At 40.9% G+C, this 27,934-nt stretch overlaps 1 protein-coding gene across 4 annotated transcripts in view; it reads right to left on the bottom strand.

The window, feature by feature from the left end:
* Positions 1-8,091: 8,091 nt before the first annotated feature.
* Positions 8,092-27,934, bottom strand: part of celsr1a (cadherin EGF LAG seven-pass G-type receptor 1a) — a 107,269-nt gene continuing 87,426 nt past the window's right edge. For 3 of the 4 annotated variants that reach the window (XM_084710487.1, XM_084710488.1, XM_084710490.1), the window contains 19 exons: positions 26,154-26,248; positions 25,461-25,670; positions 24,492-24,675; positions 24,081-24,224; positions 23,802-23,985; positions 22,587-22,754; positions 21,902-22,028; positions 21,585-21,785; positions 17,980-18,154; positions 17,084-17,196; positions 16,876-16,955; positions 16,161-16,287; positions 15,949-16,074; positions 15,663-15,799; positions 12,917-13,020; positions 12,670-12,813; positions 11,520-11,786; positions 11,057-11,429; positions 8,092-9,887 (listed from right to left, as the gene is read on the bottom strand). In XM_084710487.1, coding sequence (XP_084566613.1) covers positions 9,860-9,887; positions 11,057-11,429; positions 11,520-11,786; positions 12,670-12,813; positions 12,917-13,020; positions 15,663-15,799; positions 15,949-16,074; positions 16,161-16,287; positions 16,876-16,955; positions 17,084-17,196; positions 17,980-18,154; positions 21,585-21,785; positions 21,902-22,028; positions 22,587-22,754; positions 23,802-23,985; positions 24,081-24,224; positions 24,492-24,675; positions 25,461-25,670; positions 26,154-26,248 — 2,987 coding nt within the window. In that variant the 3' untranslated portion in view covers positions 8,092-9,859. The remainder of the gene's footprint in view (positions 9,888-11,056; positions 11,430-11,519; positions 11,787-12,669; positions 12,814-12,916; positions 13,021-15,662; positions 15,800-15,948; positions 16,075-16,160; positions 16,288-16,875; positions 16,956-17,083; positions 17,197-17,979; positions 18,155-21,584; positions 21,786-21,901; positions 22,029-22,586; positions 22,755-23,801; positions 23,986-24,080; positions 24,225-24,491; positions 24,676-25,460; positions 25,671-26,153; positions 26,249-27,934) is intronic. The other variant, XM_084710489.1, reaches the window with a different exon arrangement.

The following is a 27,934-nucleotide window of genomic DNA, read 5'->3' as shown; positions in this document are numbered from 1 at the left end:
AAGTCTGACTTTCCATGTGCAGTATTTGAGTTCCTACTGCAGACCTTTAGATATCAGAAAATAGATATTTAGAGTTCTAGATTTCTAGAGGAATGTCTTGTATAGTATTCTGCATTTCAGATCAGATAATATGAAAAGCAGCAAGGACACAGTGAAGAGTGTGACTCAAGTGAACACTCATGAAGAGTAATTAGCCTCCTTTCTAGAGAATTGCATCACTTGACTGAAGTACTGCATGGTGGCAGGTAGAGTACAATAAGGCTTTAGAGCACTCTTATATGTTCACATGACCAGAGTTGTTAACTGCTCATGAAACTGGCTACTTTGCTTTGGGAGCCCTCCTGCCTGTTGCAGACGCATCTTGAAATTATTGAAGCATTATGGACATTATGCCAGAGCTGCCTTGGTCACTGTCAGCCTCATCTGTTATGTTGTTGTTACTACCGCATTGCATTTTGGGATACTCATGCCACTGTACTGTCTAGTGTTTACATACTGTCTTGGAGTTAAAAGGAGAGTCAATATTGGTCTTGTATTTGTCAGGGGGACAGATTCACAACTCTAATACATGATAATGTTGCTACAATTCTGCTGGATGTGTAAATAAGTCATTTTTGTTAATAAAATGCTGTGCTCACAGCTTGTCTCCACTGTTACGAAGTGGTCCATGTACATGAATTGCAAGGTGCAATCTTAGCGTTGCAGCTAGCAGGCAATATAGCATGAAAAAATAAGAGAAAGCTCAGCACTTGGCTGACCATTTGATGAAGCTCCAGCTGAACGTGTTGGTATGCATCAACATACTTTGGACCCTTCGTCACCTTTTCATTCAGAGAGGGAATGCTATCAAAAACACATTCCTGCACAGATGCCATTTTTGTTTCCTAATGTGGTCATGGAAACACTGGTTACAGCTGGTGAATTTAGAGTCTGGACACTGGGATTTAGCATTTCTTATCAGATGCACCTGCACAGTAAAAAAAAAAATTTAGTAAAAAAAAAGCATGCAGTTAGCTTATCATATTTAATTTTTGTGAACACAGAGGTGCCATAGTGGTGTTAATTTACCTCTATAATCATTTTTCAGACCATTGTGGTAATGTTGATAAGCTGCATTATACTGAGTGGTGTTTCCAATGTTTTGTCCACCCCATTTACATACACAAAAGAGAATATTATATATAACTCTTAAATTAATATATTAGCATTAACAACCATTGTCATAATATCTGTTCATCTGGGTGTTTATTCTACACAGAGTGTTGTGTTCCTCCTATTAATGCAGGGAGACCTTTTTCCAAGTTCAATTAAGTGTCTGTCTATCTCCATGTTTTAGGTCTCCTTTCTCTTGCAGGTTATTTCAGCAGCAGATGCTGCATTATTGGAAATGACTTGATCTGTAAATACTGTAAGCCCAAATGGTAAACCACTCAGGGTTTGCGTAGTCATCAGAGATTGTGCAGCAAACAAGGGGACTAATGCTTTTAGCTGGGATTCCCCTAAGTCATTCTTTACAGACACACACACACACAAGTCCACGTACACACACAATGGGTTTCTGGCCTGTGATCCTCTTCAGATGTCTTCTAGCAAAAGTACCACTGTTGAGATTTCCCAAATCCTCCCTGTGCGCTCATTTAGAAACCCTGTAATAAACCTCTTAATCCCAAACCAGTATTTTCTAGAGGGTTGCACAACCACGCGTGTCTTATGCAACTGGCAGAGCATTCAGAGTCAATTATAGAACAGTCGGGAGGAAGGGGAGGATGGATGACAAGGTTGTGGATGCAATACACATTTAGGCAAGATGGTTGCTTAAACACTAACATGCCATCATTTTGGTTTTATTTCAACAAAAAATACAGTTATATATGATGTCAGAAGGAGGTCTTCTTCATTATATTTGACAGAGCTATTTCATTTGTATTGTTGCTATCAGTTTTGATACGCTTTGGATTGCTATATCTCTAAGAATCTTCCATTTATCACACTATAATTTACAAAGTGATCTGTTACACTACCTGGGTCATTGTGTGTGCAGCGTTATGTCAGTATTACTTGTTATTTTTAATATGGCAGACCTTATTGATGTGAAATAGCAGGGTAAACACAGGTGTTACAATAATACTAATTAAGGTCCCATTCCATTTAGTGTAGCAGAAGCTTTCCAGTGAGTCACATGAACAATAGCAGCACGCTGACTCTGTTTGACCTGAATGGAACCAAACATTAATTAGTATCATTGGTATCACCTGTAACACCTGCTATTTCACTTAAAAATGGCTGCTATGAAAACAGTCATGCTAGCAGCAGGTTAAGCGGGGTATTCCAGTCTTCTCTCTCCCTACTAAGTCTTTCCAGTTTCTCTCGGGGTATCCTGAGGTGCCAAGCCAGATGAGATATGTAATCCCTCCAGTGGGTTCTGGCTCTACCCGGGGACTCACCTAGTGGGATGTGCCCGGAAAACTACAGAGGAAGTCATCCAGGAGGCAACCGAAACAACTCAGCTGGCTCCTTTCGATGTGAAGGAGCAGCAGTTCTACTCCAACTTCCCTCCTCTCTACGGCTGAGGTCAGCCACCCTGCAAAGGAAACTAATTTCATCCACGTGTATCCTTGACATCATCTTTTCAGTCGTGATGCAAAGCTCATGACCGTAGGTGAGGGTTGGAACATATTTTGACTGGTAAAACAAAAGCTTTGTCCTCTGGCTCAGCTCCCTCTTGACCAAGATGGTCCAGTACAACACCCACATTACTGCTGGCGCCGCAACCAATCTGTCAGTCAATCTTACGCTTGAACAAGATCCTGAGACACATGAACTCTTTCACTTCTGGCAGCAACTCACTCCACCACCCAGAGGGAATATCCACCATTTTCTGGCAAAGGACCATGACCTCAGACTTAGAGGTGCTGACTCTCATCATGGTTGCTTCACACTTGGCTGCAAACCGTCCCACAGACTAGACTAGACACTCACCCCAGCTGCACTGAGATCCAGCTGTAATATTCAACCCAAAATCAAGCACAAACACAATAGTCTACATTTTAACCCTTACCCTAACCAAAAAAATCCACGCCTTATTTAATCACAGAAAAAAAGCCACCAATAATACATAATAGTCTAATGACTATGATAAGGATAACCCATATGAAGTTTGAGGTGGTATTTTCTGGTGGATTTAATAAACACTTTAGAAGGCAAAAAAAATAAGAGTTTCAGTAAGCTAGTTCAAGCTAATTACAAAATTTGATTTGATTCTGTACTCATGAAGTTTTTGGACTGTTAAAGTACCAATAGATGTTTTCCTCAGAACCTTTACTTTGTTTACTGTTTATTTACTCATCAATATTTCATTTTATGTATTAGATCTTTTTTGTGGCTGCCATTTGATATGAAACGGGGTAAACACAGGTGTAACCAATGATACCCATTAAGGTTCAGTTTCATTCAGCTCAAATAGTCAAGGTGCTGCTATTGTGCATGTTGGGTCACTGGAAAAGACCTGCTAAATGGAGCAGGACCTTAATTAGTGTTATTTTAAACACTTGTCTTCACCTGACTATTTCATGTCAGTATGGCTAATGTGAAAAAGGTTTACAATAAAGAAATACTTAGGTTCTCAGGCCTTCAAAACTTTTGATGAGTGGTAGACATCCATGTTTGTAAGAGGAAGAATTCATCATACTTTAAAGGATTTCTCTTGTCCTCTGATTCATAACTGTCCTCACAAGTGCAGAGGTACAAGAATACACTCTTGCACTCACTCAAGTTCCAAATGTACCTTTGTAGTTTCTTACCAGCAGATGGCACTATTGGATCAGTCGTCCTCTTCCCTCCTGCCTGATCTTGCTCAGAGCAGTAGTTTCTTTAGGATGCCAACTGTGGCTCTCATGTGTCTAAATTATTTAGCGTGGCTGGCTGTGATGGAACAGAGATAAAGAGGAGGGCAGAGGGTCACTCTGATCAAGACTACTAGTACCTACTCAACTCCTCGGGTTTCAAGTCGAACGCTTTATTCCAAAGTGAAATATAGACCACCTGACAAAACAATACCCATTTTGACAGACTTATCACTAGTGTGGAAATTATTATAATGAAATTTAATAGAGAAGAGATTAAAACCAATCGATTGTAATTCAAGTTGCGATGACCAATCCCAACACTCGTCATATTTTGGCACGCCATTTCTGTTCCAGCTCTTTACTTCATCTTTGTACCTTATGTCACCTGAGGGGAGGACGGGCTTCAGTTGCCATAACAACTAAGCGCCCAGTAGGCTTGTGAAACCTGACCCTCCCGTCTAACCTTTCACTCAGCCTGCTCACAATAATTTACTTGGCAATACCCAGTGGCAGCAGGCCATATGTGTATGTGTCTGTGTGATGGACTTGGCACAGTTGCCATCTGAGGCCCTGACAACCCTTCAAAAGCCATCAATGAGCATAACATCCACGAGCACACACAGCTTAGCTACACTAAGACATGTAGAAGAAGAGAGGGATTCCACACCTTCAAGTGATATAATTCACTTACGTCTCCCCCCTGGTTTAAGTAACAGGAGCAGTCATGGTTCCTATCTGACCTCGGCAGCCTTTTACCTCTCCCGAGTTCTTTGATCCGCAAAGACTTAAGTGCATCTCCCCTAATCTAGTACATATGGCTGAAGACAAATTCCTGCACACAAACATTAAAGTGAGAGGCTGCGTATAGCCGGCTTACCTTGGAATGTCAGGGCAAAGTACTGGGTCTTAAAGTGGGCTGAGCTGTCGAAAAAATGTAAATAATGTGAGGGGAAAGTTTAGTGCCGGGCTTTGCAATGAACAGGCAATTAATAAGGACAACAAAGCATCTTCAGTGGCAAGTTCAAGGAAGATTTATTTATCAGAGTGTAGAAATTTGATCAACTTCTAACAGAAAATAGTACAGATGTACTTTTAGGTTTCTTCAGTAATAGTTTCATGTTTTTTGAGCAACTTAACTCTAAAAGCTAAAAGGGGGAATGGCTACATTAGCCTGGCTCCATTCAAATGTGAGAAACTCAGCCTACCTGCATTTACTTCCCCTTCTCTGGTTGCTTGCTTTTCATGCCAACTTCATGTTCACAGTCTTCATGCTTCTAGCTAAGCTGGCTAAGAAAGCAAATGAGCAAATTCCCCAAAGCTGACTAGGAAAGCAAATAAGTGTACCCCCAAAGCTAGCTAAGGCAAAACTACTCAAAACTAGCTAGGAAAGTGAATATGCATTGTAGCCGTCTTGCTACCACTGTGAGTTCCCCCTGCATGTATGTATAGATTTTACTCTTAGGCAGCATGCACTACTTTTATTATGAGACTTCTGCTCAGAACACAATAACACAAACTGCTATACACAACATGTGCTTGCAGCTGCACGCCACCTCCAGCACGTCTTCCAGTCCGCTCTGTTTAACCAAAATCTCAGGCAGAGTTCCTCTTCTCTGTCTGAGCAGCAGTCCTCTGAGGACCAGCACACTATTGCATGAAAAGGGGAGAGTGCAATCAGGATAAAACCAGCAGCAGCTGTGCCAATCAACTCACCTGACACTACTCTCATCCATCCCTCCACACCTCTCTCTCTCTCTCTCTGCAGCTCACTGTTAACCACACCCACCTCCACAAGCGAATTTCCCAAAGTTAGCCCAGAACGCAAATAATCACATTTTGCCAAAATGTCAAACAGTTGCTTTAAATCATATACCTCTACACAAATGCAGTCCAGGTGGTGGTTTGGTTTGAATAGTCTTGAAAGTTATTTGTACAACTTTTAGGACTTCTCTCGACTGAAACATTAATGTAAAAATAGAGAGCGTAAATGTGTGCATATGTGTGCTCTGCAAGGGTCTGGATCAAAGTGAGGGGATTTATTATGACTGGCTGCCGCCATTGTTCGATGAGGATTAACACAGTCATTCAGACAGATACACCCATACCTCTAACCACCCACCCACTTTGATACACACACATGCTTCTTGTGTTTTAGGTTCAACTACACAGTGAAGCAGTCAGCCATCAACCTTTTCTCTCACACACCCACTGCACACTGACTAACACTGCACAGTAAGTTTAGTGAATTGTCTAATCTGCCTCACACTGATAGTCAGCTGGGCACAGGACAGGTTGAGACAGTCAGACTGCTCTCCCCATACATTACCTTGTATGGACTAAAGCACTATAGCATACACAGCCCTGCAGGGTGCACCTCTGTTTGAAGTCTGTCGTCTTTGTTGGATTCATTCCAGACTTTTGTCTATTTATCTGTCCCTCTATCCTTCTCTCTTATCCATGGTCTTATTATTTCTCTGCTATGAAAATGAGACTACTTTATCACGTAAAACAAACAGCATTAAAGCCCCTAAATACTTGGTTTTAAGCACTACATTTTTCTTGAGAAAATTAAATATTCATGACAAAAAAAATAGCAATCCAAGTAAACATTTGGGGGGAAAGAAGACATCTGGATTGTTTGCTTGAAGTCCAAAGAACTAAAAAACTGCTCATCTGCTTCATCAGGACTGTGTGGCTGTGGTTTGATTGACAGTGGCCTGGTGACATAAGCAACTAACATTGGTCACCAGTTCTGATTGGCATGTGGAAGTGCATAACATTACCTTTTTCAAATGTTCAAACCAGTAAAATGACTTCATTCAATGCAAAAAAAAAAAAAAAAAAAAAAAACAAATACTGAATTTTCATATACAGAGGCAAAAATTCTAAGTACTTAAGTCTTGGATGTGAAATGACCAAAACAGTTCAAACTCTGAAAATTATGCATTAATGTTTGATCCCATCACTCTTGATAAGATGCTTATAAAGGTGGCTGAAAGATGTATATTCACATCACAAGTTAAGTTATTTTGTCATTAGCTAACTTAAGATTTGACGCCATATGTCGCTTGTACAAGGTACCAAACTTGCTCAACTGTTATTGGAGCACAGAGCACAAAGGGGCGGGACTTCCGACCAGCTAAATGGCTATTTTATATTAAATGTCCTTATATTTGTACTGTACATATAAGGAAGATAATCAAGATCATTGAATGGTTGATTAAGTTTGTGCATTTTCAAAAATGCACGTTTCCAGAGGTACATTCAGGGATCATGCATCAGACCAGGAATGGGTCGTGATTGGCTGTCTTCACCAAACATTTGCAACAAATATTCAAAGGCCAGTTTGGAGCATTTGAACTAGAAGGTCTCCAACTACTGATGACAAGGTTTGTTCTGCTTTTGCCTGTCTGAATTTGTGCAGCTTTAACCAATCGAAATAGTTTGACAGATTCACGAAGAATCCGTGATCTTTTTTCATGTAAAATGGACATAATCAGGTATTTAGCATTTCTAAAGACAAAAATACACAAAAAAAATCATGACACAGAATCCCTGTAACATCCAGGTTTCCATTTCCATTGAGTACCTGATACCTCTCTTTCCCACTTTACCCACAAGTAATAACTACTCCACTGTAAACCTGTGAAGTAGGTGAGTCACATTTACTCATCACTTGCCCAAAAAAGTTAATATTACCTAATTTTCCCGGAGTAGTGTACATGTTTCGACTAGCGGTGCTTCCCTCAAGGCAACAGACATGTAATGCATAAAACACACAAGGCAGTTAAAAATTCATCATCTTTTATTTTACAGTCACAATCATCTCTTCTTTCCAGTGTCTTAAAACCATAAAAAATAAATATACATTATGTTACAAAACATTTCCAGTGTCTTGGATCAATTAAAAAAAACAAGGACATTTATAAACAGCATTGATTACAGGAGGGTAAAACACTGGGGTTGTACGTCGTACAAGTATGTCGTATTGTACAAAGGCATTCAGTGAGCGGTAAACAAGACTTTTAATCACCTTATAGTAGCTGCAAAATTCATTAGAGTTGGCATCATTTTCACTTTGAACTCAGGTGCAGACATACATCAAGAGGACAGACTTTTTAATGTCAATTTTAGATAAAAAAAAAATGCTAAGAATGTGAAATCCGTCAGCGAGTGTTTGAAAAGCATACATCTTTTTATAACATCTAATCCTGTGCTGTATTTTTGTGCCACCAAAGACAAACTATTTTGTTTTTTGTTTTTTTTGCAACTGTTTTGAAATAAAACTGAGCTAAAAGTGAACTGACTCCAACCCTAATGTGCACATTTATTGTATTCAATGACTTTGGTAACCAAGAGTGTGTCTTATTGGACAAACAGGCAGGACGGACACTGGAAAAGGAGGCCTCGGGTTTATAGTGCTCAGACTGAAAAACTGAGTTTTCAACAGAGGGGGAATTCCTCCTCCATTCCACATAATTATTGTTCATTTAGACCCGATGTTTGATGTGTGTGCGTGGACTCAGGACATTCTAGGTCACTCACACACACAAACATGGCAGTCTTGCATGCATTATGTGTGTATGTGTCTGTATAATAGAAAATGCAGCTGGTACATCCCCTGAAAGCCCACTTCAGGCTAATACGGTATGGTTGGGTTGCACCAACAAGGATTAATTTTTAAACCTAATTAAATCATGTATTTAACTTAACCTCTGCAGAGAAATTATGAGTAGGTAACTAACGTTTTAGCTTGCTAACAAACAGTAATGCTCACTTTTTAGCTAGCTAGCAAACAATAACTTTTCAACATTTTAGCTAGCTAACACACAATGTAATGTTTTGTTAATTTCTTAGTTAGCTACCAAACAATATCATGTTTTCTTCAGCTAGCTAGGAAACAATGTAACACTTTATGAAGAATGCAACTGAAGGTTAACAATTACCCTGTTTTATGTTTACTAGGTCTAGACAACACTCAAATTTATTTTTTACTTATTTTAATTTGGGTAAGCGAGTATCTTTAAATCTGGATTTACTCATTTCAGATCAAATTAATCTTCGCTGATGCAGCCCAGGCTGTGTGTGTGTGTGTGTGTGTGTGTTCGTGTGTGTGTAAGGTGTCAGTTCAGGATGAAGGCACACAGATTATTGTTCTCAGTCGATTAAACCAGCATATCAAGAGATTTCACAGGTGGAAAGCATTTCCAACTCAACACAGGCAAATGATTTTTAGTTTAGAAACTCATCCTCACTACGGCTGAAATACAAAATAGATAATTTCTTCTTCACCTTTAACAATATCTACACATTAATTACTCTAAATGCACTGCATTGAGAGGCTGGGGAAGCCTTTCTTTGAGTAAAAAAAGAAAAAGAAAAGAAGAGCACTTGGTGTGTGATAGCGCCGTCAGATGTGTCCAAAAGTCAGTGAGAAGAGGTTGTTTCAGGTTTACGCCTGACGTTTTAAGGGACTTGTAGTCCTTGAAATCCTTTTGGACTACAAATGTACCAGCATGTATTTGAGTCTGGGTTCATGCACAGTGATTACACATCCTCTGATTCTCCATGAGAAAGAAGCTGTAGAAAGTAGTCCAGTTTTCCTAACTTCACCCCCATAATGGAACATCCTTTTAGGACTTGCAATGCATCCTGGGGGAATTCTTCATCTCTCCGCCCCCGTTTCCTACAGTGGTTTTGGCACACGTGGCTCCATTGCATCCTCTCTAGGTGCAGTCCAACACAGCACATTCCCTTTATTATTCTCACATCTTTTCATTATCTCTGCTTATTTTCTTGTCTCAGGCAGTCTTAAAGTCTGCAATTAATACTGCTCTCCAGAGAGAGAGAGCACAAGAGGAGGCATGGATGGACAGATCAGGCGTGGAGAACACTTTTTCTTCCCCTTTCACCCAACCTGCAGCACCCGACTGTCTTCAGTTTTCTTTTATTCCCATCCTCCTGGCTCTCCTCCTTTCTTGACCTCCCCACCAGCAGGTTCTTCGCTCCTCCTCTCACAAGGGCAGGCTGGTCTGGGTTTTCCTAACAGGTCAGATCGAAGTCTCGTTACTGCCGCTGTTAACGGAGGAAGTGGAGGGAGGGAAGGGGGACGAGGCGGGATGCAGGGAGGGAGGGTGCAAGGAGAAAGAAAGGAGGATGAGAACGTGCAATGTTAAAATGAATGCAGGGGTGCAGGGAGTCATCATGCAGTATTTAAGCAGGTTGGTCATATTATTCATGCGGTAGGTAAAGGAGTAGTTCGACATTTTGCTTTCTTGCCAAGACAAGAAAATTATTTTCAGACATTGTCACGTCTGTATGCTAAATGAAGTTACTAGCAGCAGCCTGTTAGCATAGCGTACCACAAAGACTGGAAACAGAGGGGAAACCGCTGGCCTGGCTCTGTCCAAAGGTAATAAAATCTCCCTACCAGCACCTCTTATTTATTTAGTCAAATTTATTTATTTGTTTAATCTGTACAAAAAACAAAGTGTAAAAACTGCAGAACCAGGCTAGCTGTCCCCCCCCCCATTCCCAGTTTTTGAGCTATACTAAATTAACCCCCATTCCCAGTTTTTGAGCTAGGCTAAGCTAAGCCCCTGGTCCCCGTCTTTGAGATAAAATATGCTAAGCCCTATTCCCAGCTTTTGAGTTTAGTCATAAGTGATGCCCTTAAAAAAACATCAAATTGACTTTAGTCATTTTTTTAAAGGACCAGGGTGTAGGTTTTAGTGGTATCTAGTGGCAAGGCTGTAGATTGCAACTGAATACCACTTCCCTCACCCTCCCCTCCCAAGCGTACAAGAGAACCTACAGTGTTGAAGAAACTTGCAAAAAACACAAAAGGCCCTATCTACAGCCAGTCAGAATATTATTTTCAATTTCTGCTTTTTTCTGCAAATAAGTTCTGCAAATCCTACACACTGGTACGTGATTCAAATTATTTGATTAAATGACAAAGCCTCACTGTTGAAGCAGCATTCCTTCATTTACTCTATCAATGTAACTTCACTATAGGCCTTTTTCATGTCAGCCATACTGATATGAAATTGTCAGGTAACCATAATTAATATCATTGGTAACAGCTGTATTTACCCAGTTTCTTGTCAAAATGGCTGTCGTGAAAAAGGTCAATCAATGATGTTTTCATTTGAGCAAATAATTATGCAAACATTTGTTGCTACATGCCAACACTCTAGAAGACAGCTTACTCTGAGTCCGAGTCGTTGCCTCCGTTGACCGTCCCCGACTTCAAGTGCATTGCCACTCCCCCATTGGTCTCCCGGTAGATGCCCGCTGGCGGTGGCCCGACAGGGATCTGCGGCCGAGGGGCGACGGGAGGCTTGATGAGGGAGCTGTTGTCGTGGTTGCCGGGGCGACCTCCGTCAGTGGAGGCCAGCGAGGGCGGACGGGACGAAGGGGTTATGATGTTGACAGAGGGGGGCGGGGAGGAGGTGTTGTTGTTGTTGGGGGGAGGGGAGGTGATGGTGGGGGGGTTGTAGTCACTGAGCTTCTCCCTCAGACGGTTCTTCATGTTCTTGTCGCTCAGCGGGGGAGGGTAGCTGATCTTGTTCTTCAAAATACCTGAGACAAACATACAAAGAGTTGATCAAATCAATACTTTAGCACCAATTAATTAATTTGATTTTATCCAAATGAAATCTCGTCTCTCACCTTTCCTCTGCTCTGGTTGATGGTTGGTGTTGCTGTTGGGTTGGCCAGAGGGCGCTGTGTCTCTGGCGTTGCCAGGCATCTGTTTGTCTCTCTCCTGTGTCTCCCTGTCTCTTTCGCCGATGTGGTTGAGCTTATTTTCTGGGTGCAGCTCCACGTTGACCTTGGTCTCCACCCGCAGCCTCTCTGCCCCGCCGGGATCCTCGCTGTCACTGGCCGTGGTCGCCTCTGTTGGCCAGTAAGGCTTCACGTGATTGGATACTGAATCCACTAGTGGAGGGAAAAGGAGAGATATCGGAGGCGGCAATGTTAAAACACAATTCCAGTTCCCCTCAATGTGACAGATTTTCTCATTTCTTTGGTATGCTAAAACTTCTGCATTTTAAATGGCCTTTTTATACTTTTTTTCCTATATTTTGTTTTGTTTTCTTTTTGTTATATTTATGTTTCACACACTGAGTTATTATTTTTGATGTGGTATTTTTTCATACCTTTCCAAATAACTTACTAGTGCAATTATTATGTAAATGTTTCCTTGAAACTGCTATGAAAGTTATAAAAGAAATATGAACAGCTGGTCGTGGGTGGAAATTTTTACTGTAGAAGCAAGAATTCAATATTCAAAAGTGATTCATTACAAGTAGTCTACGTTGAATTAAAATTAGATGAATATTACGAACAAAATGTGCTCAAGTATCACAGATGAAAGTCCTCAATTTGTGGGAAAAAAAATCAATTATGCTTTTCTATTGTATATTATATCACAACATTATTTTTGCTAGTGTATTAATGTGTAAATAGTATTGTTCTGTTGTAGTTGGTCAAAGTTACATTTCACATTTCAGTCTAATAGTACCCAATTATATCATTTATTAATACCAAATTATTACCTGTTATTACTTTGGGATTTACATGATATTACTTAATTATTACTGCTTTACTGTGGCACTATTACACCACTATTACCATGTTATTACCAAGCTGTAATGTAAAATGCTGCCATATTTTGTACATAAAATGATAAAATAAATCTAGTGGAGTAATAAGTGGAGTCTTTTTGTCTGTGTGAGAAGTATAAAGTGGTACGTAATGGAAAAACTTAAGTAAATATACTTATTTACATTCTATCCCTAATTAAGCCTCGTGTTTATACCTTTAGGCGTGCTGTGAATGGGCTGTCTCTCATTGTTCCACTTGGGCTTGACGTCGATGTCATCGTCCTCGCTGTCAGAGGAGTGGGAGGAGGCGTAGGAGGAGCTGTGTTCATCCACTGACAGCTCACTGTCTGAGTCAGAGTCTGGGAAGGCAGAAAGATGAACCTCTATTAATAAAATACACAGGGGTATGCTTTTTCATGCAGGTTTTAATTCTGTACCTGAACAACGACATGAAAAACGTACCATCTTCTCCCTTGGTGCCGTTTCTGTGGAACAGAGGTCCGTCCAGATCTGTGTGTCCTTTAGCCGTCCCTGAGGAGACGCTGGGCTTCTGACCAGATTCCTCCCTGAGGTAGATAAAGACAGACAGGAGGAAGGGAGAGGGGGACAGGGAAGCACAGGGAGTGGAAAAGTGGAGGAGGAGATTAAGCGGAGGCAGAGAGGGGGAAGTACAGCGTCCCTGGAAGTTAATTCAAGCCCAAACCCGTGGTTGAGACGACTGATGTTCGACAGCTGAAACAGCAGACATCTCTTATTACACAACATCTGTCTCTGATGACGGCTTCGACAAAGACTCAAACAAATCCGATATCATCAACAGAAAACAACATCTGCACTGATGGACAGATAATTAAACTGGTATTGTTAAACCTGCATCATTAACTTTAGATTTATAGTATAAATATCTTACTTAAAATTTTTCATTCGTTCTTCAAATGTAAAAAAGATTCCAGATGTTTTTTTGTTTTTTTAATTTATATCCAGTAAATGAAAACCCAGTTCATTAATCTTCTCTCACCACTGTAGACGTTAATTCGACACTCTCAGAAATTAAGATGCTAAATAGAACCATAAAGGGTTCTTCTGTTTGTCCCCACAGGAGAACCCTTTTTGGTTACTAGTAGAAGCAGGTTCTACAAGAAGGTACTACTTGGAACTGTAAGTTATACCTTGAAGCATCTTTGAAAGAGTTTACCAAGAATGCCCTATGACGCCCTAACAAGAACCCAACAGTGGGTTCCACCAAAAACCTTCTTATATCCCAAGGGTTTTATCTTAAACACACCCAGGGGGTTCTATCAAGAACGCTTTTATATTATATTATGGGACAAAAAACCCTTGACGAAAGAGTCAACAATCCTTGAAGAACATTTTTTTCTGAAAAGGTTTTTTTGATGGAACACTTGGTCTTCAGAGGAAAGTGGTTCTGGGTAGAACCTCGGCCTGTCAGGAAGAATCCTTTTGGAACCCTTATTTCTATGAGTGAATTGATACTTTGGCTGGAGGGCGAAAACGCTACCAGAGACTCGGACCTGTTTGTAGACGTGCCAGCAGCCGCGGGGAAGAGGTATCTGTCTGTATTACATTCCCACTTCAACAGGTACAGTCCCATCTCCCTTATTTCCCGTCTCCTGCCCTTCTCTCTTTCCTCCTCCCTTCTCTTTCTATTCATCCCTTTTCCCCTTACTTTTTCCTCCTGCCTCTTGCACCTTAGGCAGCATGCCATACTGCTTCTCCCCCTTGTCGTTTTTGCTCTCGCTGACCCCGGTGTCAGCTCGTATTGCTAAGATGACAGCTTTACGAGCCGAGGCGTACAGTCAGACCAAACCTTGTTTCTGTAAAACTCTTCTAAAATACCAAGTATATGTAACTCTACTCCGCTGCGATGAAAACATGTCTGTGAAACACGCAAACACACAGCTGTACAAGAAACGCAGGTGAGATTAGCCTGAGATGAAAAGCATCGATATCCTGGAAGAGATATATTTCAAAATGACAACCTTTTAGAGATGAATCAGGAATATACTTGTCCTGATCTTACAGTTACATGCAAATTCAAGAATACGCACAATGTTGGTGTAAGAAAGCCAAAAAAGCCTGATGATTTACACATGCTAAAAAATAAAATTACATCAAAAATCTACTTATCTGAACAGATTCCTGTTAAGTGTCTAACTTCACTTATAACATATATTCCCCTAAAAGTTGTTACAAACAGTGAACAGCCTCTATAAATTATGACAGTTTTCTATGCAGCACTGTAAGACTTAACTGTATAACCTCTTGTATACAAATTTTCAATTTTTAAATTTCTATATATTTTCTAATAAATTGCTAATAGTCAATTTATAGATATTGCTAGTAGTTACAAGCTAGCAAAGAGCAGTGGACAGAATGTACCACACTTGAACTCTAATACAACCCAATAAGTGAAAAACAAGTTATAAAAAAACATTTGTTCCACACTACAAGGTACAAATACACTCAGTTTCAAGTTTATTCATACACCTAGCTAAAACTGCATTAGCTAAAACTTTAAAGTAGGTATACCTAGCTAAACTTATGTAGTTTAAGACAACAGCTTTGCCAAGGCTGGTTATAATGTTGAGTTTTTGTTGTAGCTAATGCTAAAAATGGCTACATACAATCTTATATCACTTTATCACATACATTTAACAGTTTAATCTGTCAGGATATACAACACAAAACATAACAATATGGATAATGTGGTTGGATCTACTGTTGTGTTTTGCCTCTGTGTGTTTCAATGAGAGATGATGTATCTTTTCATGTATGTGTGTGTTGGATTTTGCAACAAAGCCATGCGCCATGCACTGGCAAATCCCAGCATGATGTCTCATGCGAGCAGAGTCACTGTACAATGCAGATGCCATTCTGTGGCAGCATGCATGTGTGGAAAAGAAGCAAGAAATAGAGTGAAAATGTAGAGAAAATCCACAACTTCACTTATTCCCTAAGAGAATAAGGACATGGTGTGTGTGTAAGTGTAAAATGAATGTGTGTGTCTTGGAGCTGGAGGGTGTGTTAGTATGTGTGAGACATTTGAGGCATCAGCAAACATGCAGGGAGGAGAACAAAGAAGGACAACGTAAGCAGAAATCCAAAGAACCTGAAGTCACACACACACACACACACACACAGGTCATGCAGTAGTAAAGCAGCCATGCAGTCAGTGAGCGTGTTGTACCTGAGTGTGTAAGCCAGGTAGCTGCTGCGGCTCTTGGCTGACCTGAGCGTGCTGTCCAGGGAGACGGTGGACTCGCCGATGCCCGAGCGGTACAGGGCGCCGTCTTCCGTGTACGTGTTATTGCAGTTGAGAGAGCGCTGAGGATGGAGGGATGAAGGCAGAAAACCAAAAAGAAATCAGCTGTTTGTCTGATGAAGTGAGACTTTTTGAGCAAATAGTAACAATAAAAATGCACTGACCAAAGAAATATCTGTGAGAAATGTCAAAGAATGACGTGTTCACTCACTGTGAGCAAAGAGGCCCTTGTGGTGCTGGACTCATCCGGTACGCTCTTCTTTCCAGTGAGCACGTTCTTGAGGTTCTTCCTCACCTCTTTGTTGAAGACCACGTGGAAGAAGAAGATGAAGACTCCCTGTGAAGGAAGCAAAAGAGATGTATTACAAACAGGGGAGGAAGAAAGAGGTGGACTGACAGACACAAACATAAACGCAGCGTTACCTGCAGACAGCTGAAGACAGCGAACAGGTAGTGGAAGGTCATCACATCACTGTTGACCGCCATGAGGCCGAGCAGCCAGGTCGCACAGATGAGCAGCAGCAAGAGGAAAGCCATTCGCAGCGCAGGACTGAGGAGGGAAGGCATATACAAATCAGCTTAGCAAAGTCCCAAAAAGTTATACTTTATAGTAACTAGGAACTACGAAGAACCTGTTATTGTCTGTGATTTTTACCTAATGGCTTTTTACACTTCATTTTTGGGCCTGATTATAAGGACAAAGATGACTACATATAAGGGAACAGGCTTTGCATTATCTGCAACAGAAGGAAAATCCTCGCTGAATTTTGTCTCTGTGCTCAATAAGGCCTGGATTTTGTCTTTGGTTCATCTGTTGTAAGCTTTCTTCTGTAACTCCATGTTGATGTGTTGAATATGGAAGCAAATCTGTCTCACTAGACTTTGACATTTAAAAGCTTTTCCTTTGCCTCTAAATTTAACTGACTAATTGACAATTTCAGGAGTTGAATTCAGAGGCAGAAAATTCAAATAAAAAAGAATATCCTCAAGACTTAAGTTAGACCCTGGTCCCTGCCTTGGAGTTCCTTTCAAAGGTTCCTAGTCCCTGCGAAAAGTTCCTGCAGTGGAATAACATTTGGCAAAACTTTGTGAAAGTTGTGCTCCATGTTGACTTATTAATGTGACACAAAAAACTTACATGGCTCCCGACTTCTCCATAGCCTTCTGCCTGCGACCACATGACGCCTTCGCAGCCATAATAAAGATCACTATGTTCACCTTTAGAGAGAGAAAGAAGGAGGGAGAGTGTTAACAGAGCACTTAATTCTCTTGATTTAACTTTGCTTTTTCCACAGTCATGATCCGAATACATTCAACACAATAAGACAAACAATTCATGTACGTACCAGGACAACTACAAAGATCGGCCCTGCGAAGCTCCAGATGAGTGTGTCATGGACAGAGAGCCAGCAGAAGTCAGGGTTCCCATAACCCTGAGGATCAAGACCCACTGCCAAACCTACGCAAACACACAGAAAGCACACAACAAAACATGAAACAAGAGTTAGAATTGTTTAGGTAACAAAGTCAAGAAATCTTCTCTCATCTTCCTGCCTGGTTCTCCTCCCCTTTGAAGGAGCGCCCCTGCTCCTGTATTCCAGTTTTCCCACTATCGTCTTACTCATCACTGTCATTTATCATTTTCATTCCTTATATTTGTACTTTTTGGATCTGTGTATGTTTTGCTCTGTAACTCTATAGCTCTCTCACACTGTGAATCAACTCAGATTCCCATAAAGTATGCATTTGACATGTAGTACTGCCAAAGCATATCAGTACATCGCAAAGCATTTAATGTATAATCGTAGTGTAAATGAAAGTGTTATAAAGTAAAATCTGTACTAAATGCGAGGCATAAAGACATAGTATGAATTAGAAACAGCAGAGACCATAAAATAGGTTATAAAAACAAATAAATCAACAAATCATTTATGACTTTGCAGCACATCAAGATAAAATTCCCACGAAAAACACACACTGGATTTCTATTATACTTGAGATTTTTGCTACTGTTTTTGTCTTAATCTGACATCCAGACAAAGACTGTCTCTCTCTCAGTGTGTCTCTCCTCCTCTCTTTCTCCCTCTGTCTCTCCTTCATTAATTTTCCCACGAGGATCACTGCAGCCTCCCCAGAAGAGACGAGTCACAGCACGAATGCATCCTGACAATCTGCCATCTTCCGCTGCTCTGTTTCTGAGCATGTTTGGGTGTGTGTGTGTGTGTGTGTGTGTGTGTCTCACCGGTGATAATAGCGGGTATGCCCCAGCCGATGGCATAGTAGAACCTCATGTGGCCGTGGTTGATGTTCCGCAGCTCCGTCAGCATGCGGTAGATGTGCAGCCCCTCCACGAACATCCAGGCGAAGGTGCACATGTAGAAGTAATGGAGGAGGATGGCGATCACCGTGCACACGAACTGGAGGGAGAGAGGGAACGGGAAAAGAAAAGGGACAGAAAGGAAAAACAGAAAAATGAAGATGAGTCTACATTTCCAGAGAATCCAGATAAGTGATCAGCAAACAGCAGGGATGAGAAAAAACAAACTCAAAACAAAGCTGCTATCACTCCGCTGTGCTGCTCTCTTTCTGTCAACTGATCAGATGAACATTCTCTAAACTCATCCTCCCATCATCCATCTGGTTATCTGGCATTTAACAACATTTTACAACATAGTGCTGTTGATGCGCAACATTGGCCAATGCATCAATTGGTTGACACCAATTGCCTTATAGACACAACCTTCATAGAAAGTGTTTCCGAAGTAATTAGGAGATTAATGGACAATGAAAATAATCAATAGTTGCCACCCTACTGGTGGTATACCACAAGATTTTCAACTTTGCCAACTTATGTAAGACAGTCGTGATTGAACCTATCCCCACAGTCTGTCCTCTTCTCTCCAGATCTGAACGTCTGCTGCTGCACTGCAGGAATGCAGTATACCAGGGAATGTCCCAGCAGTGAGATACTGTATTTTAGTAATGCTGTGCATGGCTGTGGAGATCAGAGAGCGAGAAAGAGACACTGCTTTGACAGGATTATAAATCATCTTGCAGATAGCCTCGGGCTCACACTGACAGCATTCCACAGTTCTGAAACACACACACACATGAACGCGCACACACACACACACACACACACACACACACACACACACACACACACACACACACACACACACACACACACACACACACACCTAAACACTAAATGGAAGGCATGCATGCACACAAACATGCACTTATGGATTCAGAGAGATGAAAAAACAAACAGATGAAACTCTTTCACTTTCTTAAAATCTATCCGCAGACTTGGCTTCTACTTGTAAAGAATCCTACAGTACAGGTGCAGATAATGCAGCATGTTGTTAGTCAGCGCTTGAGCCCCCTTCATCGTCGCAGTCAAAACACCGTGAGTCAGAACATCATTACACGAAGCAAGACAAGACTCCAACAACGAATCTAAAGCTTGTAAACTTCCATTCTCCTCATCTTATATCCCGGTTTGTTGGTTGATCTGACCTGGCAATCGTTATGTTCATAAAACTTCACCCACCAGTCACAGTAAGTGGATGTGTGATCTCAAGTCACGTGACTACAGTCAGCTTCAAGCTTTGTGACTTGCAAAACAATGACTTGGTCCCATCTTTCACAGTTATGTGAGGAATTCCTAAACTCAAGCTGTTAGTCAAATCTGTTAAATCGGAGGATATAAGTTGGTCAGACACTGTGTGAATAAACTCTAGAGTTCTCTCAGTTCTCAGTTCCATGGCTTTGTTTCATTCATTTTTAATGAGATGAGATGTGATGTAGTAGTACATCTGTTAACGGCTGGGGGTTGGAAGTTACTGCCTCCCTGACAGTCGGACCTGATGATCTTGTGCTGTCTTGTGTCTTGACATCTGGTTTAGCCAGATTAGTCAGAGCTGACAAATTCATTTTAAAGCAAGACTATGTTGTATCTGACAGAAGAAATAACACATCCTTCTTCTTACATATTCAATAAAATATGCCGCTACTCAGTCCAATACACTGAGGAGTTTTACAGCTCCAGCCTTACTGAGTCTGGTATGTGCTTTTTAAATGACATTTTAACTGAAATTACTCAATTCTTCCACTTTTACTACTGTTACACTATGTTTTAGCAAAAAAGAATTAAAAAGACACTGGTGAATGACACAATTTACAAAGCTGCTTGTCACGAGTTAAAAACCAATTTCAGCTTGTTTTCTGTCCACTGTTTGAACCCGTCTCCCCAAAACATACCAAATGTCTAAGCTTTTCAAACCTCATTTCTTCTTCTAAAAGAAGGATTACCTGCCAATTAACAGATTAATTATGTTTTATGTACCACAGACATGCGAGAGATTTATCAAGTGAAAACTAATAAGTTGTTTTGGGAAACCTTTGCCAGGGCCTACTGCCCTGAGGTCTGCTTCTGGAGACAAGTACCAGTCACAGCATGTCTCCACTACTGGCACACAGAGGTGTGTGTGTGTGTGTGTGTGTGTGTGTGTGTGAGTCCGAATGTCTGTGTCAGCAGACTTCAAAGAAATCCCACATCTTTTGATCCTGTACTGTATGTCTGCATGTGTGTGTGTGTGTGTGTGTGTATGCATGTGTCTGGCTGCTACTGTGACCAAATCAACGACAAATTGGATTATGAACATAACAAAATTAGCTCATCAGACTTTATCTCAGTCTGCATCCAACACCTTCAAAATCAGAGTGGTTTACAGTAACAAAGCCACATTCAGCTGGGACCGTCAAGTTCACTAAAATCAGCTTACATGAGGTTATATTTAGAGATGTCTCAGGACACCAGCGCATTCCTGACTATTCAAGTCATTAGTCGAGAAACACATCATAATCTGTCAAATAGAGGCAGACTCTTAGGTAAGTCTTGGCCCACTAAGCCAGGTAAAGCTCCTGTCAACACCGAGTTAGATTGCTGCCCGCAGGCCAAACAAATATCCAAGGATGCATGGCAGTTAAATTCAGTAAACACCAGAGTGAAACATTTTCATCCCCTCTCAGGTTTCACTATGTCACAAACATAGGATGAGTATAAACTGGTGTGTTCCTGTATCATAATGTATCTGCGGTCTGTCTCGTTTTCCATCTAAACACCCAGGATGACATTCTTCTCACACTGTTTCTGACTTTGTCTGATTAATGCATAATGAAAAACAGGCTAGCATGAACGGAAAAGGGACAAATAGACAATATAAATTATAATTTGATTAAAAACCCTTTGCGTCAACACCTGAACACTACATGTTGTAATTAAGAGTGTGTGAAAACTAGTTAGCAAGTGAGCAGATTGGTCAAGCAGGTAAAATATTAGCTAAAAGTAACAGTTAGTTAGGTAGTTAGTTAGTTAGTTAGCTAAGAGTACTAGATAGCCAGGTGAAATAGCTAGCTAAAAGTAATGAATACATGGTTGAAATTGTTACCTAAAAGTAAAGAATGAAATGGTTAGCTTAAAGTAACAAATAACTTTTTAAATAATTAGTTACAAGTAAAGTGTAAATGGTTGAAATAACATTAATAAATGAATAAATGGTTAAAATTGATAGCTAAAAGTACTTGCTAAATGGTGATACGTCAAAAAGTAAGTGTTAAAAAGTCAAAATTATCAGCTAAAAGTGATGGATAACTGGTTGAGATGTCAAACTTCTGCCACTCTAAGTGTTAGAAGTACAAATACACAAACCACCACCAAACAAATGTAAGAAATCATCACTGTAACAACCACGTCTAACAAAACTTGACTTGAACGACAATAAGAATATGTTCGCAAACTGCCTCTGCACTCTGTTCGCTGACGGCTACAAATGCACTCACCGGGTTGTCGGTCTGGTTGATGCCGAGCAGGAAGACGAGCTCGGAGAAGAAGAGCGCCGCTACCAGGTTCCTGTGGATGGCGTGGAGGTTGGAGCGGAGCCGGCGCAAGAGGCACAACAGGATGAAGGTGATGAGGAGGAGGAACAGGGAGACTGACACGGTGGTGTAGGTGACGATCTTCAGGGGGAGAACATCGCCGTGCTGCGGAGAGGCGGTCCAAAACGTCAAGTCACAACAGTGACCAAAAAGGCAGAAAATAACAAGCTCGGTTGGGTGTTTTATATGGCGCTGATATGGCGGGATATTTTTGGCAGTACCTCTCTCTTGGAAATGTCCATGAGCACGGCGAAGCTGGTCATGTGGTTACACTGACAGCTGATGTGGCTGTTGTTCCTGTTGAGCACCTCGCAGCCTTTAGCGGACCAGCCGCCTGTTCCTCCGATCCTAAACACACCAAAACACAAACACAAGAGAAGAAAGTGAGACATTTACGAGCATACTTCTGGAGGGAACGTGGAGAAAACACTGCTGATGATGCTGATGGTTTTTGGTCTTGTCCTTGACTTTTCTACCAGTACAACATTCACATCCCTCTATCTTAGACGTATCCCTAATGGGCTGAGTAAAGATGATACTTAGCTTCTAAAGATCTTGCTGGCAGCAAATCAAAAGGCCATTACACAACACTCCCTTCAGAGAAACTGGCTCACTACAGGCCCCTTTGTCTAAATTGTTAAACATTTACAACAGATGACCTACTCCATACGACTCCTGAAAGAACTGGGAGAAAAACGGTGGGAAAAATGGTGTATTTGTTTAGCCAATGAGACAGATCTGTCATAATTACACTATGTATCATGTGTGATTTTAAATGAAGTGCTCAAATGCTCATGATTAAAAATAAGAAACAGAAACATTTACAGCAGAATGCAAACAAAAAAATACGAATGCTGTTTTATCTGCAAAAGTTCCTGGCGTGTGAGCGGTTCAAGTCCGACTCACGCGATGGAGTGGTTCCAGAAGACGCAGACAGGTTTGGTTCTCTCCTCCGTCTCCAGCAGGGTGTACTCCAGGGTGATGGGGGGGTCCAGGACGGGAGGAAGAGGCGGACCCTCACTGTGCACTGTGGCGCTCACTATGGCTGTGTTGATGACTGGACGGTTGGGCAACCTGGAAAGAATAAAAAAAAACACAATTAATTATGACCTGAAATGATTTATGTAATGTATTTAATAAGGTTTGCAGTGGGTCACTATGCTACTGAATTGTACTGTAATAGTGTTATTAAACAAAATATATTTAATTCCAGTGTATAACAGAGATTATAGAGATTCTGCTACTATTTTCCTCCTAATTTCTTTTGTTCAAACAGGAGTTTTTATTTATTTATTTATTTAAATATATAACATTTTGTGAAATAAAAATAAAGAGCCTGTTCAAACAAAAAAAAACTTTATGTTCTCATTTATTTAAGGGTCATTGATAATAATAATGATAATAATATATTATATTTTCTGAGACAGTTATTGTACCGTGACAATCTCTGCATCTCTGCTTTTTAAACACTGACCTATGGTCACATTTCTTTTCTTTTTTTTTTTTTTATGTCTTTCTTGCACAGACACACACACACACACAACCACTCATGTAGAGCAGACTATAACATAAGAGATTCAAAGCCTGTTTACACTAGGTCATATTTTGTTAACTTCTTATTCTTATCTTAGAAACATATTTTAGGAACTCTCTCTTTTTTCACACACATAAAGAACAAATAACATAACACTCCCTGAATCCATGCTCATTTTTTTCTGAATGACTAAACGGTATCTTACAGGCCTTTGCAGGTAGTGATAAGGTGGTTCCTTCAAACACGACTACAGTAAATGTTATGGCATGCATTAACAATAAAGATGAATACTCTCAGGTGACGTAAGTTTTCTTCAAACGTTTACAGAATATGATGGACTGTATACACAAGTCAGTACAGTGGAGACTTTTAGGGCTCAGATAGTGTGTGGGCTGATCAGTCTCCATTCTTTTAGGCCTTGTTTGCAAATGTGTAAGTAGATTACACTTCATAATTTAATCATTTAAGCGTGTGAGAAAGTTGGTCTGCACTCCTTTGTCATCTGTGTCTAACAAAAACGTCAACAAATAATGTTATATGGCGGTGTGAAGGGATGCCTGAACTTTAATTAAGTGTGAGCGGTCTACCTCAGACTCCTGCGGTCGGGGTCGTATCTTTCCGGGAGGAGCTTCCCCAGTGATTTGTACACTATCACCACGGCGACTGGCAGAGGCGCAGCTGGCTCAAGATGGCGCCGTCTCCTATCAGACACTGTGTGTTCCTCCTCCTGTGGGGGTTCGGTTTGAGTTGGAGGGGCAGGCGTGGGCTCTGCTGGGAGGGGACAGCGATAGATAAGACTGGTGTTGTCTTTTTTTCCTACACATTTTAAACTCGGAACAGAGCGAGGGAGGACTGATTCTGCCTACCTCTCTGGCCCTTCATACGCAGGTTGAACTGGGGGAAGTGGACGGAGGACCCGAGCTCTTTGGAGTAGGTCTCCTGGATGTCCTGGAACCGAGGCAACGTCGCCTTCTCCGGGTCTGACGTGTCCAGGTAGTCCACGGTTAGAACTAGATAGCGGTCAGACAGAAGTGGAAGGAAGAAGAGGAGACAGAAGCAAAGGACGAGGACGAAATGTGATTATGTGTCCCAGTTTCACACAATGTGATTACAGCTCCAGTGTTTATTTTGTTGACTAAGAATTTTCGCCAAGAGCTAAGAGAAACCACTGATGTCCAGTACTGATTAGATTAGCCTGTAAACTAAACTAATTCATGCTTTAGTCAAAAGACTATGACTAAAGTAAAATTTGTTGTCAAAATTAGCACTTCACTCACTCATGTTTTCTGTGACGATGGTGAAGGGCTTCAGGTAGGTTTTCCTGACGTTCTGTGCCAGGGTGTTGGCGTAGTCCTCGAAGTTGCGGAGCAGATGGGCGGTGCCACCTTCTGTCCTCTGGATCTGCTCCCAGTGCTCCTTGTTGTCAGGATCCAGTATGGAGCTGCCTGCTCGCACCAAGTTCTGGAAAGATCCACCATAATTGTGGGTTATTGAAAGTGAATTCATCACACAAATATCACAAGAGACTGATAACAAAGCAGCAGGGGGAGTATTAGATTACTACACTGATGGATCAAGTTGCTCTACCAATGAGGATCAACCAGTGGAGGGCAGTGTGTCGCCAGTGCTCCCAGTGCTATAGGCAGGGTTTCTCAGAATTAAAGGTTTAAAGGGATAGTTTGGATTATTTGAACTGGGGTTGTAGGGGGTATTTCTTGAAAGTCAGTCGATGTAGATATCGAACCAGCGCTAAAGCTACGCGATGTACTGCTGTAAACAGGGTCAGCAGCAAAAACATGTTTTAGCCACTAAAAAATAAAGGTCCACTTAAACAAATCAATATGTGTTTAAGTGTACACTATATTTAGAATATTTTCCATGCTTTACTATGAGCCAAATATCGCTTTCTCTAAACCAACCAAACCCCACTGGTGAAATTAGAAATTTTACTTCACAGAAAATGGGAGTTGCTGGTCTACCACCGCTTTGTTTGTTTGTATTATTGTGCATCTTCTGTGGTTTAAAAGGATAATTTGGATTCACCAAAGTGTCACAACAACACAAACAAACTAAAAGTTCAAGGCAGTAGTAGACCTGCAACTCTTGTGTTCCGCTGAGTAAAATTACTGGTTTTGCCTGTGGAGTTTGGTTGGTTTGGAGAGAGCAATATTTGGTTCATATAAAAATGTGAAAAAGGGCTATTGAAGTCGAAATCCATCCGGGAGAGCTGAAACATTTTGTTGTACCTCATTGAACTCTGCGTCCTTCATGGCGGTAAGGTCGAATCCCGCCTGCTGGCTCTCATACTGCAGCACGTGATTCAGCAGCTGGGCAGCCGTCTTCACATCGTTGCCATAGTAACGCTGGGTGTTATTGGTGGCGCTGTGAAGCAAACGCACAATCGTCTTGGAGTGCTCGCTGTTCATCCTTGAGCTGTTGCGGCGCAGGTCCTCGTTCTGGAGGGACGAGGGACGGAAAAAGAACAAGAACAAGCAGGTCAGGGCAAAGAGAGAAAGCGGAGTGGGTGTGAGGAAACATAATAGAAGTTGGTCAATCCCAGGATTAGTGGGACTTTGAGAAGCTCAAGCCTCGAGTATTAGGTTCAGGTTCAAAATAATAGGTGCAATACTGTGTGTAAAACTCCAGTTTCATCCTACACATTGTTAAAGACACATTGGCTCTCTTAACATGTATAGTTTATTTAAATAGCTGTCTGTAGTCATTGTGATTATTATTAAGAAAGACTAAAACAGCCTACAGAGGCAACTACAGCCTGGTGAATAATTTTGAAAGGGTTTCACAGACCAAAGTGTTGTAGAACTACCTCAACACGCATTTAGTCTGTTAATAGAAGATAAACCTGGAAACTTGTCATAACTGAGTGAGAGACTTCTGGCAGGAAGCGACAGTATAAATGTATTATTTTCTCCAGTGCTCACCAGTTTCTTCAGGTGGGAGAAGGTGATGGTGGTGCAGTTGAAGAGCTCAGGCAACAACCAGCCCTTCTCAACACTACAGTGACGGATGGCGGTGCCTGTAAAAAAAACAAACAAGCAAACAAAAAAGTGATTCACAGGCATGCATGTTCACAAAATAATATTAAGGCACATCCAAACAATGTGAGAATACAGTTTCGTAAAATGTTTTTTCAGATGGGTTTTTTGCCCTGGGTTTCCCCTCTCAGGCTACACACAATAAGCTGCCCTACCTTATTTATTAAAGTTGTTAGGGCTTTATGCAGCCAGAAAGAAATACCAACAGACACAACTCAACAAGTTGTTCTTGTTGTTGTTGTCGTAAGTAGTTTGACTGGCAGTGTCTATAAAGGCTGATCAGAAAAGCTCATCAGGAGACAACGTGTTATGATCTGAAATTAACACCTACTATACACTAAATGTGGGTGGAGTTTCCATTAGGTGAGTGAATCCTTGAATGCACCATGATATCACAAGTGAACGTTGTGTTTAAAACAGGGCAGTTTATTATTTTTTCCCTATTTCCTTTGTTCAAATTCATCTGTAGTCACAACTACATCCCCTTCATTTCTAAATAGGCAAATTTAAAAAATCATATTAAAAAATATTTTTTATCAAATTGTTATTAGTAAACTCACTATATTATTGTATATTATTGTATCTATGATCATTTTCAAGTTGTTCTACACTTATACTGAATACACAATGTTGTTAAGAATAGTTAAATAAATAATGATTAATTCGTCCTCCAAAGTCCTGATTGGAGCAACCTTACTACCAACTACATTTTTGGGGTTTTAAAAATAATTAAATCTATATTTTACTTACAGGTAATATTATGATGTTATAATTTAACATAAGTCAAAAATAAGCTAGTAAAGCAACATTCTTTCTGTGGGAGAAATGCAAAAAACAGAGAGAAACAGCCACAGTGCACGAAAATGAACCCCAGTTTGATCAGACGCTGAAGCTTAACTTCTCTGAATATTTGCAACTCAAAACTGTAAAACGCTTCCTGTCTTAGCGGTTTAAATATTTGAAACCATCCTGACTTGTTCCAGTCTGATTCAGTTTGAGAAAAGACTTCATCCAAATGCAAAGTCTCTTCACATGCTATTGTTGCGAAAAGAAGAAATGGCTGAAGGAGTTGCCAGTCGGAGCTAAGAGAAGGCGACGAGAAATGTTAGCAAATAAATTCCCCACCGAGTCTGGGGAGAAGACAAAGGGGTCACCATGGTGATGGCAGTAACCAAGTGGGTAACCAGGAGAGTGACAGTGCTTTACTGGGAGCAGGTCAGTGAACTCGAATCTTGAGTTCACCTCCACTGTTTCTCTCCCACAGACACACACACACACACACACACACACACACACACACACACACACACACACACACACACACAAACACACTGGAGGAGGCGTGGTATTACTGTCAGCTCTTACTGTACAGCACCTGGTATTTTTCCAGGAGTCTCTACTGACAAACCTGTACGTGATTGGCCGATGAGAAAGCTCTGTTGAATGAACGGACCAATCAGAGAGCCTATTTACTGTTTTTACGCTTCAAAGAGAGAGAGAGTAAGTGTGTGCTCATATGCCTTAAAATACACTAACTGACAACAACACAGCCACACATGCAGCTAAATTTACCAGCCGTTATTCAATAACTATGATCATTCTACCATCTCATTGGGTTTAGAAATGCAAAGATGACTTCATGTTCAATAAAACATGCACTCAGGAGT

The sequence above is a fragment of the Lutjanus erythropterus genome, chromosome 22, assembly GCF_056507025.1.
Source record: "Lutjanus erythropterus isolate fLutEry1 chromosome 22, fLutEry1.hap2, whole genome shotgun sequence".
NCBI lineage: Eukaryota > Metazoa > Chordata > Actinopteri > Lutjaniformes > Lutjanidae > Lutjanus > Lutjanus erythropterus.
The sequence above is the reverse complement of the archived record's forward strand: the minus strand, read 5'-3'. Positions and strand labels throughout refer to the sequence as shown.